We start from the raw sequence: 16,185 nt of genomic DNA, 5'->3' as shown, positions 1-16,185 counted from the left end.
TTTTGCACCTGAATCAGAGTTTGAGTCCCACCAAGGTCAGAATCCAAATCATGTAAATGCTGGATTTCAAGGTAGTTAGATCCAGATTTGGTTTTAGCTTATGCCCGTCGAACACTTAATCAAACTTTTGGTGCAATTAGGATGAACTCTGTAATGGCTATGTTCTACTAACGATGTAAACAATTCAGATTTGGATCTGATGTGGCCACTGGCCAATACCATATTCAACTAATTGGGCATTGGCTAAATGGGTTCCAATTCCAATTCAGTGTCAGATGGTGAAAAGCTCATACCAGATCCGTTTTTTTATATGTAAGTGGATTCTGATATTCATCAAATTTAGATATTTGTTTGACTCTGTGTCAGAATATCAAAACCGTATCAGCATAAGATTATAATTTGATGTGGTTTTGTCTTACCAAATGCAATTAATGGAATCAAATTCAGGGATATCGGATAAAATCTGATTCATTGACATTCCTATATCCAACCAAGTCCTCCCATGAACCCACCATAAGCTTGAGTAAGGAGCATAGAGTGTTCCCTTTTTTTTTCCTTTTCTTATAATCAAGTCGAAGGTAGAGCTTTTGGTTGTCTTTTTTATGGACTGAGAAAGCTGGGGTTAGGCATAATTGGGATTCGAACTTGCAATGTCCCAACACAAGGTCATGTGCACTAAATGCTCCTATCAGACAAGCGAAGCCCCCCGGTGGTAGTTTTTGGTTGACTTGCTAAGACAATAGTAGCTTAAATTAGATTTTACTTACATGTTGGGTTGCCCTGTAAGCTATGATATGCATTCTTTATCCCAATGCAATTTGTGGGTGTTCTAAAATAAAATCAGAATGTAAAAAGAAAAAAATACATACCAGTAGCCGCCATGAATGAAAAGAGTGTTGGCGCAAGTGCATGGCGTTCTCCTCAACTTACCTATCGATGCCCACGATGAGCCCAAGTCAACAAGTTGATGGTAAGCAAGACCTTGCACCCAAATGAAAGAAAGAGGACACCCTTGGTTGCACTCATCAAGCAAGGGGGGGGGGGGGGGGTGCATACATGGCATTCATGTATGTGAACTGAATACCCCCTCCCCACTAACGCCTTCATTAGTGCCTTGTGTCAAACTAGGTCAATTAGGGTTGGACCCGATCCAAAATGTTCAACAATCTCAAGAATTATCCACTTTATCTCAAATAAATGACACTTTTTATAGGCACCATGAGTCATACTATGAAACTTTGGGAGAGGGTGATTGAGTCTAGGTTGAGGAAGGTTGTCATGATATCGGAGAATCAGTTTGGTTTTATGCCTGGAAGATCAACTATGGAAGCTATACATCTTCTTAGACAACTTATTGAAAGATATAGAGAGAGGAACAAAGATTTGCATATGGTTTTTATTGATTTAGAAAAGGCATACGATAGAGTACCTAGGGACGTTCTTTGGTGGACAATGATGAAGAAAGGTGTTTCTCTCAAGTACATTAGTATAATTAAAGATATGTATGAAGGAGTAGTAACCAATGTCCGCACTTGTGGAGGGGTGACAACCAATTTTCCGATAACGGTTGGGTTACATCAAGGATCTGCTTTAAGACCTTTCCTATTTGCGATAGTGATGGATGAGCTTACGAGATCAATTCAAGAAAATGTACCGTGGTGTATGTTGTTTGCTGATGATATTGTTTTGATTGATGAGTCTAGAGCTGGGGTTAATGCTAAGTTAGAATTATGGAGACAAACATTGGAAGCTAGAGGTTTTAAGTTGAGTAAGAGTAAGACGGAATATATGGAATGTCGGTTTAGTAAGCAACGAAGTAGTGATGGGAGTGTAGTGAAGCTCGATGAGCAAGAAATACCGGTGAATGATTATTTCAAATATTTGGGATCCATCATTCAAAAGTATGGAGAAATTGATGGGGATGTAAATCATAGGATAAAGGTTGGGTGGATGAAATGGAAAAGTGCAACTGGAGTGCTGTGCGATCGTAGAATGCCATTGCGGTTGAAGGGAAAGTTTTATAGGACGACTATTAGACCCGCTTTACTATATGGTTCGGAATGTTGGGCTGCCAAGAGACATCATATTCAAAAAATGAGTGTAGCTGAGATGCGGATGCTTAGATGAATGTGTGGAAATACAATAAAAGATAAGATTCGGAACGAGGAGATACGTAAGAAGGTAGGTGTTGCACCCATTGAAAATAAGATGCGAGAGAATCGTTTACGGTGGTTTGGACATATTCGGCGAAGGCCTAATGATGCTCCAGTTAGAAGGTTGGAGAAATGGGAAAATATATTAGTTAAAAGAGGTCGGGGTAGGCCTAGGAAGACTTGGATGGAGATGATAGGAAAAGATATGAATGTTTTGAACCTCACCGAGGACATGGCATTGGATAGAAATGATTGGAGGAAAAGGATTCATGTGGAAGACCCCAAATGAATTTCTTTTTTGGTTCATATCGCTGACCCCAATGGTTTTGGGATGAAGGCGTAGTTGTTGTTGTTGTTGTTGTATTCTCTGGACTTAGGCATTGTTTGCAAACTACTTCTTGGGGTTGAAAGAGTGGATTTCATAATGGTCATGGATTTATACAGATGTGATCTATTTTCTTGATTTTACTCTTGAAGTGTTCAATTCTGACACATAGGTGGGTTTTTATAATGTTCAAAAAAATCATCGGTTCAAAATCTTTGTTAATTTTGTAGGCTCCAAATATCAATTTTTTGATCGAAAACACATGATCCAGGTGATCTACCATGCCCAACACATTTATAGGGTCAGATCTGAAAAAAAAAACACCGAAAGAGCAGAAAAACTCATTTAGCATATTTAATTTATCACTGACCCACTACTCTCTTTCTATATATATGACTTATATTTGTTATTGTCTATTGCACCTACAATTTAATTGGAATTTCACAACCCAAGTTGTTTTGACTCAATCAAATCTCAATATTCCTCATTTCTATAGTTATATTGTTTGGGATACAGCTTTTACCCTAATGAATGAATTGAGAAGGTCACCGGCCTAAAACATCGTGAGTGTAACCGGTGTAGCATTTGGTAATTACCACCTCATCCTGGTAATAGTTGAAATGAGAAATTAAAACTGACAAAGGTAATGTGAGTTGCCAATTTTCCTCTTTTTCCTCTCTTCCAAACAAATTTGGTAGCAAGGATTCAACACTTACCACCCCGGTCACCTTCGATGGTCACTTTCCAACCAGAGCCTTATATCTTTCCCGAATAAGTTTTCCTTTTCTACCCTTATAATCAAGTAGCAAGGATATAACCCTAGTGGGATTTGAACAAGAGACCCCACCCAGGGTTTTCCTCGCTTCGGCAAGGGTTCCTCATCATACAAAAAAAGCCAGATAAAGTTATTTGACTGCTCTTTAATTTTGATAGTTTGGAAAAGTAGACTTTATCCATTACTTGCTACATAATGTGGTTAATATAATTATAATCAATCATTTTGATCATACATGTGGATTTAGAAATAATCTAGATCAATCGGGTCGTCGACCCGCATTTAACTTTGATGGACCGTTACCAACGGGGGCTTCGCGTGGTTGTTAGGAGCTATCAGTGCAAGTCTCTCTGTGTTGGGACGTTGCAGGTTCAAAACCCCAGTGGTACCAATGAATTATAACTGGTGGGGTCTGCCTAAATAGAGTTTTGCTAACTATGAATTTGATCAAATCATATCTCATTGTTCATTGAAAATTGAAATTTATAGTCAGAATCTGTATATTCTATAAACTACATCAAAATATAGATTTACCTGAAATTTGCTTGACTAGGCAAGTATTTTCACTTCTACTTGGTTGTTTGATGTTAGAATAATTAGCAGAAGGAAAGTGTATTCTCGTGGGAAGCATGGTACATATCTAGTAGATTAATACAGTAAATAGATGCTGTCTAGGTCTGGAAAAGCAAATTTGACAAAGTTGGTGATTAATGAACGTCACAAGTTTGAAACCCACTAGGGTGTTCTTTGTCACAAGCTGGAAGCTGGGTGTACTATCCAATGGCTATGGGACCTCAAGGGTTTTACCAACCAAAGACCTCCTTAGGGATGGCAGTGGACCGCCGCCTTGCACCGTTTGGACCGGGGATGGAGGCGGAGATAAAGGTTAAAATCAAAACCCGGGGATGGACTTACGCTTTCCCCCATCCCGATCCATGCCTTGCCCCGCCCCTTCCCCAATCCGTCTTTAGGGATGACAATGGATCGAGAAGAAATGGGGCCCCACCCCACTTTGCCTCCTTTGGACCGAGAATGGAGGACATGAAACGTAAATGGAGGCAGTGATGGAGGGCAGGATTTTGAGATGGGGCGGGGGTGGAGACCTTGTCCCAGGCCCCTGCCCCGGTCCACTGTCATTCCTAGACCTCCTAATGCGCGGTCAATGATGATGGTTTTTCCTTCACTCAAAAAAAGAGTAAGAACTTTACTTTCTGTATCTTTTTCAATGTTCTTATTCTTCTCTTTTATCATGGATGTAGAAATTTATCCTTTTAAAGGTCACATCACATACATAAACTTTGGTCCCAATAGAACAAATGCAACAGATAAACTTGATGTATTCTGAATCAAAGCAAAGTAATCGAAAGATATGAGAAAAGTGTCTCATGCTTTTATTTTTAGCAACCCTTTTGATTTTAATAATACCACTTGCATTTTTTTTTTCTGAAGGAAAGCTGGGGTTAGGCAAACCCCCCACCACTTAATATCGAACGTACCATTGGGGTCTGAACCTGCAACGTCCCACCACTAAGAGACCTGCACTGACAGCTCCTACCAACCACGCGGTGCCCCCCATTGGTACCGTGCAGATTTTTTGTTGGTTGATGCTTTGCATACGTGAGGCTGACCTGGTATTAGATCATACATGTAAGATTTTTTTTTTGATATTTATACTATGAAACCGCACCCAGGAACAGAGACTTAGCGGCGCTGGCTCTGCCTGCCATACTTACTATTTTGTAAACTTTTTATAAGGTTCAGGTCTCTCTAATATATATATATATATATATATATATATATATGCGTGCAATGGTTTCACATGTAAACAAATATACACATCAAACTTGACCGGATCTAAACATAGATTGAATAGAAAATATTGATCTAAACCCAAATTCAAGAGACTGTAAAAGGTTTAATTGTAGGTCAATTGATTATGATATAAATGCAATTGGAGATACTATTTTAGGGTTCATGCTCTAGATATCTCAAACTCAATTGAGTTAGTGCAATTTGGCTAGTCCAAGTGTCTCATTTGACCCAAAAGAAATGTCACATATCATAGTAATAGAGAGGGAACATTTCATTTAGGACACAACTTTTTGCCCTTATGATAAGGTGCTCCGGGAGTACCTACTCCCACCTAATAGAAGCTTTAGATTTTCAAAAGTTTTGAACTTTTTTTTATCAGACCCTATAGATATGATTTATAAGCACTATTTAGTAGAAAACAAGTTTTGGATTATGGCATACATGTATATTTTTTAAGACCTTAAAAAATCAGCGGCTCATAATGTAAAATTTCATGACTTAAAAAATACTATTTTTATGTCCAAAAAATATGATCCAGAGCACAATTCCTATCAAATAAACTATGTTGAGTACATCCATAAGGTTTAATTGAGAAATACAACCTACAACCATGATTTCTAGTACGTAGGAGTAGGTACTCCCGAAGTATTACTCATTTCAAAAATGGGCATCGTATTTCAGAATTTCCTAATGTGAGCTTAATTTTTTCCTTAAAATTACCAAAACGGCTTACCTTTATTATTATCTAATATCTATTACCTCGGTTTAAATCATTATAATAATAACCTTCATTGTCAACAACAACAACAACAACTACGCCTTCATCCCAAAACAATTGGGGTCAGTGATATGAACCAACAAAGAAAATCATTCTGGGTCTTCCACATGAATCCTTCTCCTCCAATCATTTTTATCCAATGCCATGTCCTCGGTGAGGTTCAAAGCATTCATAACCTTCATTGTCAAAACTTCAAAATATATATAATTTTTTTATTAGAAAAAAGTTAGGATATAGGAACAATGAAATTCAGATTCAAGAGTCATTGTGATCTGAATCCAAGATCCACTTAAATTGGATCCATAATTGAGTTTCTTTTGAAAAGTATTTTACTTAACTATAAGTTTTAGTGTTCTAAGCGTTTCTTTCAAAAGAACGCATTTTTTAGTCCATTTTTTGGAAAAGACGAAGTTTCAAATGTTTTTTTTTTCACTTTTATAGTTCTATTGAAAGGAACATGCTTTAAAGGCAGTTTTGCTAACTATGACCATGATAAATGCAAAAGCACGACAACCCTCATCAATTTTTATATCAAACTTAGCACAATTACGGGTTTGAAGTTCAAACAAGATCCAACGGTCTATATTAAGCAGTAGATTTACCGGGTGCTCCCTGTCAATACTATTTTGTGAATAACTCCAGGTAATAGATTTTTGAGTCACCAAGACGTAGCTGATTGACCAGGCTGTTCAGTCAGAGCAAACGCCACATAAAGTCTTGGCCAATATTTTCAAAGTTTGAGTGTGACTCTGTGTGATGCGGTGTGACCTTTGATCCACCTACCAAATCCAGCAAATGATTTGCTAGTTAATTATCTTTTAAAACGTGTAGAACCGTGGGTCTGTACCGAGATTAGTGACAATTTGGACCAACCTAGTATCTCTTGAGCCGTCCATGGTACTGGATGAAGAGGATTGGTGGTCCAACAATGATCCATTCCTGTATGTCTTTTTTTTTTTCTTTTTTTAATTTAGTTACGCGGAGAAATAGGGATGGCAGTGGACCGGGGGAAAACGGGGCCACTCTCCACCTCACTCTGTTTGGACCGAGGTTGGAGGACATGAAACGGGGATCAAGGCGGGGATTGAGGTTAAAACCAAAACACGTGCAGGGATGGACTTACAATTTTCTCCGCCCCGCCCCGCCCCATCCCCGTCTCCAATCTTTGTCCGGCCCTGTCCCTTATCTTTCTTTAGGGATGGCAGTGGAACGAGGGAAAATGGGGCTCCGCCCAGCCTTGCCCTGTTTAGAGCGGGGATGGAGGTTAAAATCAAAACCCGTGTAGGGTTGAAGGGCAGGATTTTGAGATGGGGTGGAAGTGGAGACCTTTTAGCCCGCCCCAGTCTACAAACATCCCTACTTAAAAACTCAAAGCCTGGTAATAGGTAGATCATATATAGACCTCCTCGGAGAAGAAAACTCCATGGTTAGGACCCTTGCTCCTAAGGCCTATATTGGGTGTTGGCTTGTGCATGGAGGTGATGCCCGCAAGAATTGAACCTTGACTACCTTATGATAGGCAAGGCCCATCCCCGCTAAACCAACCCCTTTGGGGCTTATTCGTGTGTATCTTAATAATCTATTAACTCAGTTATACAAAGTTAAGTATTCACGGGTATTGAAGTCGTGACATCCCAAGTCCCAAAACTTGGTGAAATTGATAACTAGACTAGATAAGTGGGGCCCTCATTTTTTTTTTTATGACGAACAAACATGGTCACTTAATGAGCCCACCTCCCTGCAAGGTAAACCCGGCCCAGTTAGGGTCACCAACAACCAAGCCCTTTCAGAGCCTAGTAATTAAAGGCACATTCTCATCCGATAGGAGTTGAATATGAGACCAAGAGGTCAGCAACCTCAGGGCCACCAATGTTATTATCTCTCATCAACATGTAAAATTATATATATATATATATATATATATATATATATATATATATATATATATACATTCTCAACAGAAATAGAAGTTAACAAAGGTTTTCTCAACAGAAAACTCAGCGGCAACATGTATATTACAATTTCTGCAGAAAACACAAGGATCGTGAGCATAATTTCTTACAGAAATTCATAATGAATATGGGTAAATAATTTCTGCAGAAAACACATTGAATATGAACATCAATTTCTGCAGAAAACACATTTAACATATGTAACAATTTCTGCAGAAAACACAAGGATCGTGAGCATAATTTCTTACAGAAATTCATAATGAATATGGGTAAATGATTTCTGCAGAAAACACATTGAATATGAACATCAATTTCTGCAGCAAATCAGTATGAACATAGGTAAATACTTTCTGCAGAAAACACATTTAACATATGTAACAATTTCTGCAGAAAACACAAGGATCATGAGTATAATTTTTTGTAGAAATTCATAATGAATTTGGGTACATAATTTCGGTAGAAAACACATTGAATATGAACATCAATTTTTAAAACTGGTTTATTAACAACATGCTGTAACCAAATCCATCTTTAAACACCCAGGAAACCTAGCCTACAAAGGGATTGGAGGGAAAGAACCTACTCTTGATTTTTGTCCAAAATTAATACGAAAAGAATCCTTGAGCCTTTTTTGCAGAAATCCACTAAATTTCCGAATTTTCTCTACAAAATGACCAAACCACCTGCTAAAATAAGGTTTTATGCAGCCCACGCCTCCACCCGAGTCCACCGGCTGAGGAGGAGGAAGGAAAGGAGTTCGTGGGGGGATGGGCCTCCGGCGACCAGCAGTCGAGTAGAGAGGGAAAGAGGAACGAGAGGAAGAAAATCAGAGAGGTCGGTGAAAAACTCTCACATCTCAAATGAATAGCTTTTGACCAATAATTTCACTTTTGAAAAACACAACCAAACGTGCCCTTAGTGAGGGCACAATCTTGAGGCCTATTACCATAGTTGAAGATACTATTAGAATATTCAAATTGTCTTGTATCTAACCGTCTATAATCCATATCCCTCTTACTATTGATGATCACGCGCTCTCTCTCACACAGACACGAGTGTAGAGGGAAACGCGATTCCACAAAGGAGAGAGAGAGAGAGAGAGAGAAATCTAAGTAACGTATAGCTCTCCCCCGCAACTCATCTCCCTCGCGACGCGCTCCCACCGTCCGATCGAGGGCACCCACACCAAGCCCACCTAATCCCCGCTGCCCGTTTCCCCGCTTCCCACGGCCGGGAACCAGTACAGTTTGCCAGAAAAGGGAAGAACTCCGTGCCTTTTTCCCGGCCGACTCTAGAGTATGATGCTATTGTGTTGTGTGTTAGAGGGATCGTGCTTCGATTTCTTCGAGTTCGGCAGATTCCGTAATGGTTCCGGTGCCCTGGCTCGGCAGGAGTACCGGAATTCGCTGATCGTTTGGTTTGCCGGCAACGTTTCCGGTGTGGATTGGGCGTCGGAATTCGTTTGATCCGTTTGTTGGGTTCGGTGAGAATGGACGCCGTGGAGTTGCCGTTGCCGGCGAACGTCGTGGTGTCGAAGCTTCTGGCCGCGGAGGGGTTCGCTCGGAGCGTGGTGGTCATCGAGGAGGACGGAATTGGGGTTCCGATCGTTCCGGGTTTGTCGTTCTTTGGCGGGGTTTCTGTTGCCGGGGCGCGTAGCTCTTCTGGTGGAGGTAAGCTTTTGTGGGTTGCTTTTGCAATGGTAGGCTTTTGCGGTTGTTTTTGTTCCAGGATCATCAGATTGTTTGTTTTGCCACTTCTTCATTTCTTTCAGTTGGGTATGGTGGAAATGGTAATGGGTACCTGGTAAAATTGTAGTTGGTTCCCAAAATTTTGATTTGTTCCATGTGCTGAAGACTTGTATTTGGTGTTTAGCCATGTTAATCCGATCAATGTCCATAGAATTTGCAAGACGTGAGAAATTTGGGGAATTCATGATGAGGATGTACTGGTGGTTGTATTGCGTTGATTGGAATTTGATGGTATTTCAATGATTACCCACTGTTGGAAAATCTGGTCCAAGTGGGTGTTTTCTATTTTGAGAACGCAGTTCATGTGGATAGTTCATCCGAATGTGTAGTGTGTATTTGACTCTAAGACCATGAGCCACAATCATGTTCATAGTTGCCCAGCATGTGCAGTGAATCATATGTATTTCATTGCCGACCCAAACCGATACATGGAATTGGTTAGCTTCTGAATGGCTATCGGCTTAACTCCAACTTTTTCGTGTCTTGGCACTGACCCCAGTCCAAGTGCCCGAACTATCTTTCCCAGCCTCACAACTCGGGTCAGCGTTGAGTATTCTAAGTTCCCAGACAAGTTTCTATGTGTACATAAAATTAGAAATGAATTTGGAAACATTGTCTCTGGTTTCTGATCATGTTGATGTCATTTGTTTTGTTTTGTAATCTTCTGACAAGTAGCTGTGTTGACCGCAAATGTGAACTAAAGGTCAATTCATCCATGGGATGCTGCGATACAACACAACATGATGGTATTTTGTGGTTTAATGAAGGGGATGCACCTTTTATAGCACATGGTTGCATTTGAATGCCAACAACGATGAGGAGGCTCACTTTTCAAATACAACAATATGCTCAATCCTGTCTTCCTTTTCTTTCCTTGTCTTTGCAAATGTTCTTTTCTGTACCAATTTAAATATTGTTGGTCTATTTAGGTTTGCCTAACATTCTGATTGCTTCAAACTCTTATTGAAATTTGTCTATGGTATTGTGACAGAGATAACAATTCCTTCAAATTACTCAGAGTCAGATTTCATTTCCAAATATGAGAAGAATCCCGGCACTTATCTGCCTGGATGTAGAGATTATGCTGAACAACCTCTATGTGTAGAGGCAGATAATTCTCCTTCCAGCACGGCTGAGGTATTCGGCGGAAAGATTCAAAGGAAAGCAGGGAAAAGGCCTGTAGGTAGTAGCTCCACTGCTAAGCGACTCAGGAAAGGCCAAATAGAAGGTTCAAGTCCAGCTGGGGTAGATGGTAACAATTGAATATCCAAAAAGACTTGCCATATTTTTTCCAATAACTTCCTGCTCATGTAGATGTCCCCTTCGCTCAACATTATGAACATTCTTTTTCTTATGTGCAGCAAAATCTCGAGTGCACAAGTTGAAGAATGGAATATATGGTAAAAGAGGTGATAAGAGATGTACTAGAACTGTTACAAGGATGAGAAATGATGCTTGGACTTCAAAGGCAGGTTTGGCCATTCCTAGTGCAACAATGGCCGGAAAGAACATTCTTGGTATGTAACCTTACATCGTGAATTCGTCCAATGTAATCTATGCTTACTGTGAAGTACATTTGTAATTATAGCAAACAGTTCATGTCCTATATTCCTTTTCTTTTAGTTCACTTTTTCACCCAAAGAATTTCAGTGTCTCATTGAAAATTGTGAATATTAAACTTTTGTTATAGAAGCGTTTGCTTTTTTGTCTTATATTATGTATTCCTATGGTAACTGGTATTTCATAGTTTCATAACCATTGTTAGAGAAGCAAGCAAAGCGTTTGTTTATTACATACCATAGAAAATGATACTATTGTTCCTCAAAACATTAATTGGTGCAATTTAAATAACAACAATTTACAATGTTGATGGCTAATAAATTTCCATTGTGTCTTGTAGTTTAATTTAAGCAATTCTTGTTAAGTAACTGTTAGGCACATGCTTTACTCTCTTTTTAAGTTCTAGTGTTTTTGTTTTCTGTTTCCTATTTGTCTGTTTATATTTGTTGTAAACTACGTATTTCTGAACTTGTATCAGGAAATTATGGCCTCAAGTCAGAGTATCGTGATGTTGCAAGGTACATGGAAGATCTCTCCATAAATGATCTGCTTGATGGCAGCATTAGAAGTTCTTGTGCCAATCAAGGTAAAGGGAAAAGAGACAGCAATGGTAATGACAATGTTATGATCGCAGTTAGAAAAGCTTGTGATGTCCTTCCTGTTTCTTCTCGGGTACTTCCTGCATTTGCTGATGATAAAGAAAGTAGTGCTGAAAAACAAGCTCATTTTTGCCATCTGAGGGAGGATATTTCTGTTTCAAACAGAATTTGCACTGATAATAAATTTGAAAGCATGGAAGATTTGTCAACATCAAGAAAGGTATTCATCCCTTTCCCAAAGCTGAATGGAATGAAATTTTTATTTCTCCTTAATCATCTTTCATTTTTATGATAATGGCAGAATACTTATGATCATTCCGAAGCCAAAAATTTCACCGCTGAGGTTCCACTTTACCATCCCAAGGACATTCTAGAACGCTTAGCTCTTCCACAGGCCTGGAGTTTGGGCACCCTTTTATCACAAGCAACTACATCGGTGCCCTCAAATAAATCTTCTGATCATTCTGCCTTGCTATCATATCAGCATGCCTGCCTGCGACCTTTTCCTTGGTCATTGTCGAGTGTTGGATCATCTAAAATAAACTTTGATTATGGTAAATTGTCTGCAAATAAGATTATGTCTTTCCATAAATGGGTCAGAATTGATTCCTGCGGTGGCCACGCTGGAAACACACATGGCCATCCTTTAAAGCAGGACACCAAAACAGATGATGGCAATGCAATGCTCTTAAGAAATCCAGAGATTGATAGGCATCAAGAAAATGAAATTGTTGCATCTCCAGTTCCATACTCCTTGTCTGGCCATGCATCACTGTGTGCTGTTACATGCTCTTCAGTCTCCCAGTTCCCTCAGAGTTCTGGCTTGAAGAAATCACTTGTTGCAAGCTCTTTCAATGTATCAGAAGTTGATGTGCCAGGGAAATACCTTGGTTCTCTATTTACCCTATCTACTGAACTACACTCTGATGAACATTTATATGGCAAAGATAAGGATGTTGAAGATCATAGCAAACACGAGCCAAATGAAGAATTATGTCTGCATCATCCGAAAAGGATCTTACCTGTTCTTAGGAATTTGGATAACAACCTTGAGACTGAAAAGTCCAATGCAATCACAAAGGAGCATGCTGTTGACCATTGCAGCCCACTATCTAATTGCACAGCAAGCAGATATAGTCTGCAAGTGAAGTACTTAGCTCCTGCAGATAACTCCGAAATAAGCAGCATGCTAGGTAACAATCACCTTATTGTGGTAGTGTATTTTTGTGCTTGGCTTAACTCATTGAGTAATCCCTTGATTTAGCTCATGGTAGCATTTCTTTGTGTGCATTTTTTAGTGTATTCAAGGTGTAGCCATGTGTTTTGTCTTTTGTGTGAAAATTTTCTGGGTCATCCATTGCTAGTAGATTAAAATTTATGATAAGCTCTGCTGCAGTATCTTTTGCTTTGTCAAGGTCTTATTGATTTATGCTCTCTGGACTCTCCATTTCATAGATTTTGAAACTGCTAACTGATATCCCATTGCAATGCTTCTCGGCAGAAGTTGTCCATTCTTTCTTCTCTTGATAGCAAATCTCTGGGATAGGTCTGATGGGACTTGAACGCTCATTGGTTTAGATAGTGCAACCAACTAATTTCTCCCTTCTATGGATGTGAATGTAAAGATACCGGGTGAACCACCAGAGAAATCTGGTAATTTGTAAAAGCTAACAAGAAAATAAAATATTCAATGAATCAAAATTTCTGGAATAGGAAGTTGAGTGGGAAAATCTACAAGAATATAAGGGAAAGTTCGGAAGATTGATGTATCTTTTCAATCTTAATGGAATAAAGACTTCCCCAAAGTGATAAGTATTCAAGTAGTTTAGGAGACACTACTGCTTTACTGAAAATATGATAGATTTTCACATCTTTTCAAGAAGGTATTACTGGTCATCCTATGCAATGACAAAGTAGTGTAGGCGGTGAGACACCTGTTATGATGCATGCCATGTCACAGCACAACCATTAGTTCTGTCCAACACAATATGATGCATCCACTATTTTTGAAAATCTGTTGTTGCAGAATATGGTTTAGGTATTCAATCCTGCAATGAATGAGAGAGATAGGAGCCTCTGAATGCTCCGTATGTTGGACTGATTTTCTCTCTAAAATGACGTGCTTATGGGCCACAGAGCTCCTTATAGAGTGAATAATGAGTTCCATAGATGAAGTGCTTAGGTGGCACCTTTCAGAAACTTTTTTTTTTATGACACCTTTCAGAGACTTGAAGTAGCCTTGGACGTACCTTGTCTTCATGTTTTTCAAGTTGCAAACTTCTCTCTCTCTCTCTCTCTCTCTTGAGGGAGAAGTCTTACTATACATTTTTAATGTCAATAGAACTTTTCCCCCCCTTTTGTGGTTCTGTTACCGCTACTGCTTGTAGATTTACAAGGTTTACCATTCGCTGTTGCATCAAATAACTCTTTTGTTTAACATGACAGTTGGGCATTCTCCAAGATTACTGGCTGCCGCTCAAATTCTATGTGAGATTGCAAGCTGTGAAGAGGCGATGATGAAGAAAAATGGGAAATATGGGACAATCAGATGGCCGCAGAGGCCATCTCAGAAGGTCATGAAAGCTCCAAGAACCAGTTCATCTTTGGTGGGTAAGAAGGAAGTTTGCTCTGCAACAGTTAGGTCAGTGAAAAAAGTTGAGCTGATAAAAAATCCAGGAAAAGCATCATCATTGAAACCCAAAGCCTTTGTAGCTGAAAAGAGAAGCAATGTTGCCCATGTTAACAGTGCTTACAGAGGACCTGTGAAATGGTCGGTCCCCAGTTCTAGTATATATCCTGGTAAACTGGAGAGGAATTCACTGGAGAATCCGAGACAGACAAACCTGGAATCTGTTGGACAGCCAGCAGTGATGCCACCGGCTGCCGATAAGTCCAATAGCCAGCATAAAGTGAGAAAAGCTGCAGAATCGCCCCCTGCTGGTAACTTGAGCAGGGAGCCTTGTAGAGTAAGGAGCAGGAAGGAGTGACAGTGTTGCTGTATCTTCATATATTGTTGGGTGTTCATTCTCACTGAGCAATTGCTGTAAATTTGTGAAGTATGATGGAAATCCTGGACATCAAGGGGAACATGCAGCTGGGAATTTTTTTTTATCACTGAAGGATCTCAGCTGGATGGATGGTTTGGGAAGAGAGGAAGGACATAGAGGACCAATAAGAGAAGGAACATCGGCCTTGTACAATTCTTTGTCAGGCTCAGGATTGCTGCATTATAGCATGGTGTATTGGGTTGGGCACTTGGTGGGTTTGTTTAAAAAGGAATGGGAAAATGATTGTAGTTGGTTGATCTTAGTTTGCTCAATTGAGTTGGGCATGGCTGTTTCAGGATGAAAGGTTAGCCTTTGTTCCAGTTGTACCATACGGGAAAGAAAATGGTCTGGTGTTCTAGGGTGGTTTGTGTTTGTTCTGTAAATATGCTCTCCCTCTTTTCCAGTAGTAGCTAGGCAGACCCGAATTTGTTCAAAAGGCAAGCTGAGGTTAGGCCGACCCCTACCAGTTATTCAACCACCTGTGTACCAGTGGGTTTTGAACTTGCAATGTCCCTCATCGCATGGTGACCTGCACAAGCCGCTCCTACCACAAGAACGGAGCCCTTGTTAGTACCAGCATCAATGAACATACTGACAGAAAATTTGGTCCATCTTGTAGTCTGCAAATTATAATTAGAAAGTGTCATGTAAGGAGCACTAATCAAATAATTCAGACCTTTGTTGATATTGCGCATGGATGTTCCCATTTTTTTGTAGAGAAATAAGGTAGATTGGCTAATTATTCTGTAGGACCTTAAAATGCAAGTTCCCAACTTGTCCCACTTTTCTGAATGAGCCGGGATGTGTTCCGGGTGTTCCTCAAGAAGACAAACAAATAATTTGGGATTGGAAACAATTTAGTGCTGAGATGGGATCGAGAGAAACCATATACGATTCTCACAGCAAAACTAAAACTGAATTGTCTAGAGCACCATCTTCTGAAAGAAGGTCAAACATTGTTTCTACGCCGATATAAGCCATGCTGTTCACATGAAAAGGCCTGTCAATCATCCACATGGCAGATGTAAAATTCATAGTTGCAAAACCACCAGAATGAACGCTTTCTGTGTTTGTTGTTCGAGGGAAGAAAAAACATGAGTCTGCAAGTTTTTATGCATCTCCCAACAACGGGAAAGGATGTTGATTCTACCGTATTTAGGAAGTGTGTTAAAAGGTCAATTAACCGACTATAAATCATTGAATTTTGGGGAGTGAATGCTTGCCATAACTTTAGACATAAATTTAAATGTTACATCGATTGTTCAGGTGGGGATGTAGCTCAGATGGTAGAGCGCTCGCTTAGCATGCGAGAGGTACGGGGATCGATACCCCGCATCTCCAGTGTGGGTGGTATGATGTTTAATTATTGTGGCATTTTTCTCGCATTTTGGCTTTTTCGTTTTTTAACTTTTTGACGCCTTTCTTCATTTGCAAAC

General features: G+C 39.7%; 1 protein-coding gene and 1 non-coding gene across 2 annotated transcripts; both read left to right on the top strand.

Annotated features, from left to right (window-relative positions):
* Positions 1-8,829: 8,829 nt before the first annotated feature.
* On the top strand, positions 8,830-15,132 carry LOC149843745 (uncharacterized). The gene is made up of 6 exons (XM_090001916.1): positions 8,830-9,465; positions 10,535-10,795; positions 10,905-11,060; positions 11,582-11,922; positions 12,004-12,895; positions 14,148-15,132. The coding sequence occupies exons 1-6, from the start codon at positions 9,285-9,287 to the stop codon at positions 14,687-14,689; spliced, it is 2,373 nt and encodes a 790-aa protein (XP_089858042.1). The 5' UTR covers positions 8,830-9,284; the 3' UTR covers positions 14,690-15,132.
* An 885-nt stretch (positions 15,133-16,017) lies between these two features.
* TRNAA-AGC (transfer RNA alanine (anticodon AGC)) lies at positions 16,018-16,090 on the top strand. The gene has a single exon. It is a non-coding gene; the product is annotated as a tRNA-Ala (tRNA).
* Positions 16,091-16,185: the final 95 nt, after the last annotated feature.

Source organism: Nuphar pumila, chromosome 3 (assembly GCF_984573655.1).
Source record: "Nuphar pumila chromosome 3, dmNupPumi1.hap1.1, whole genome shotgun sequence".
NCBI lineage: Eukaryota > Viridiplantae > Streptophyta > Magnoliopsida > Nymphaeales > Nymphaeaceae > Nuphar > Nuphar pumila.
This window is presented reverse-complemented; position numbering and strand designations above follow the sequence as displayed.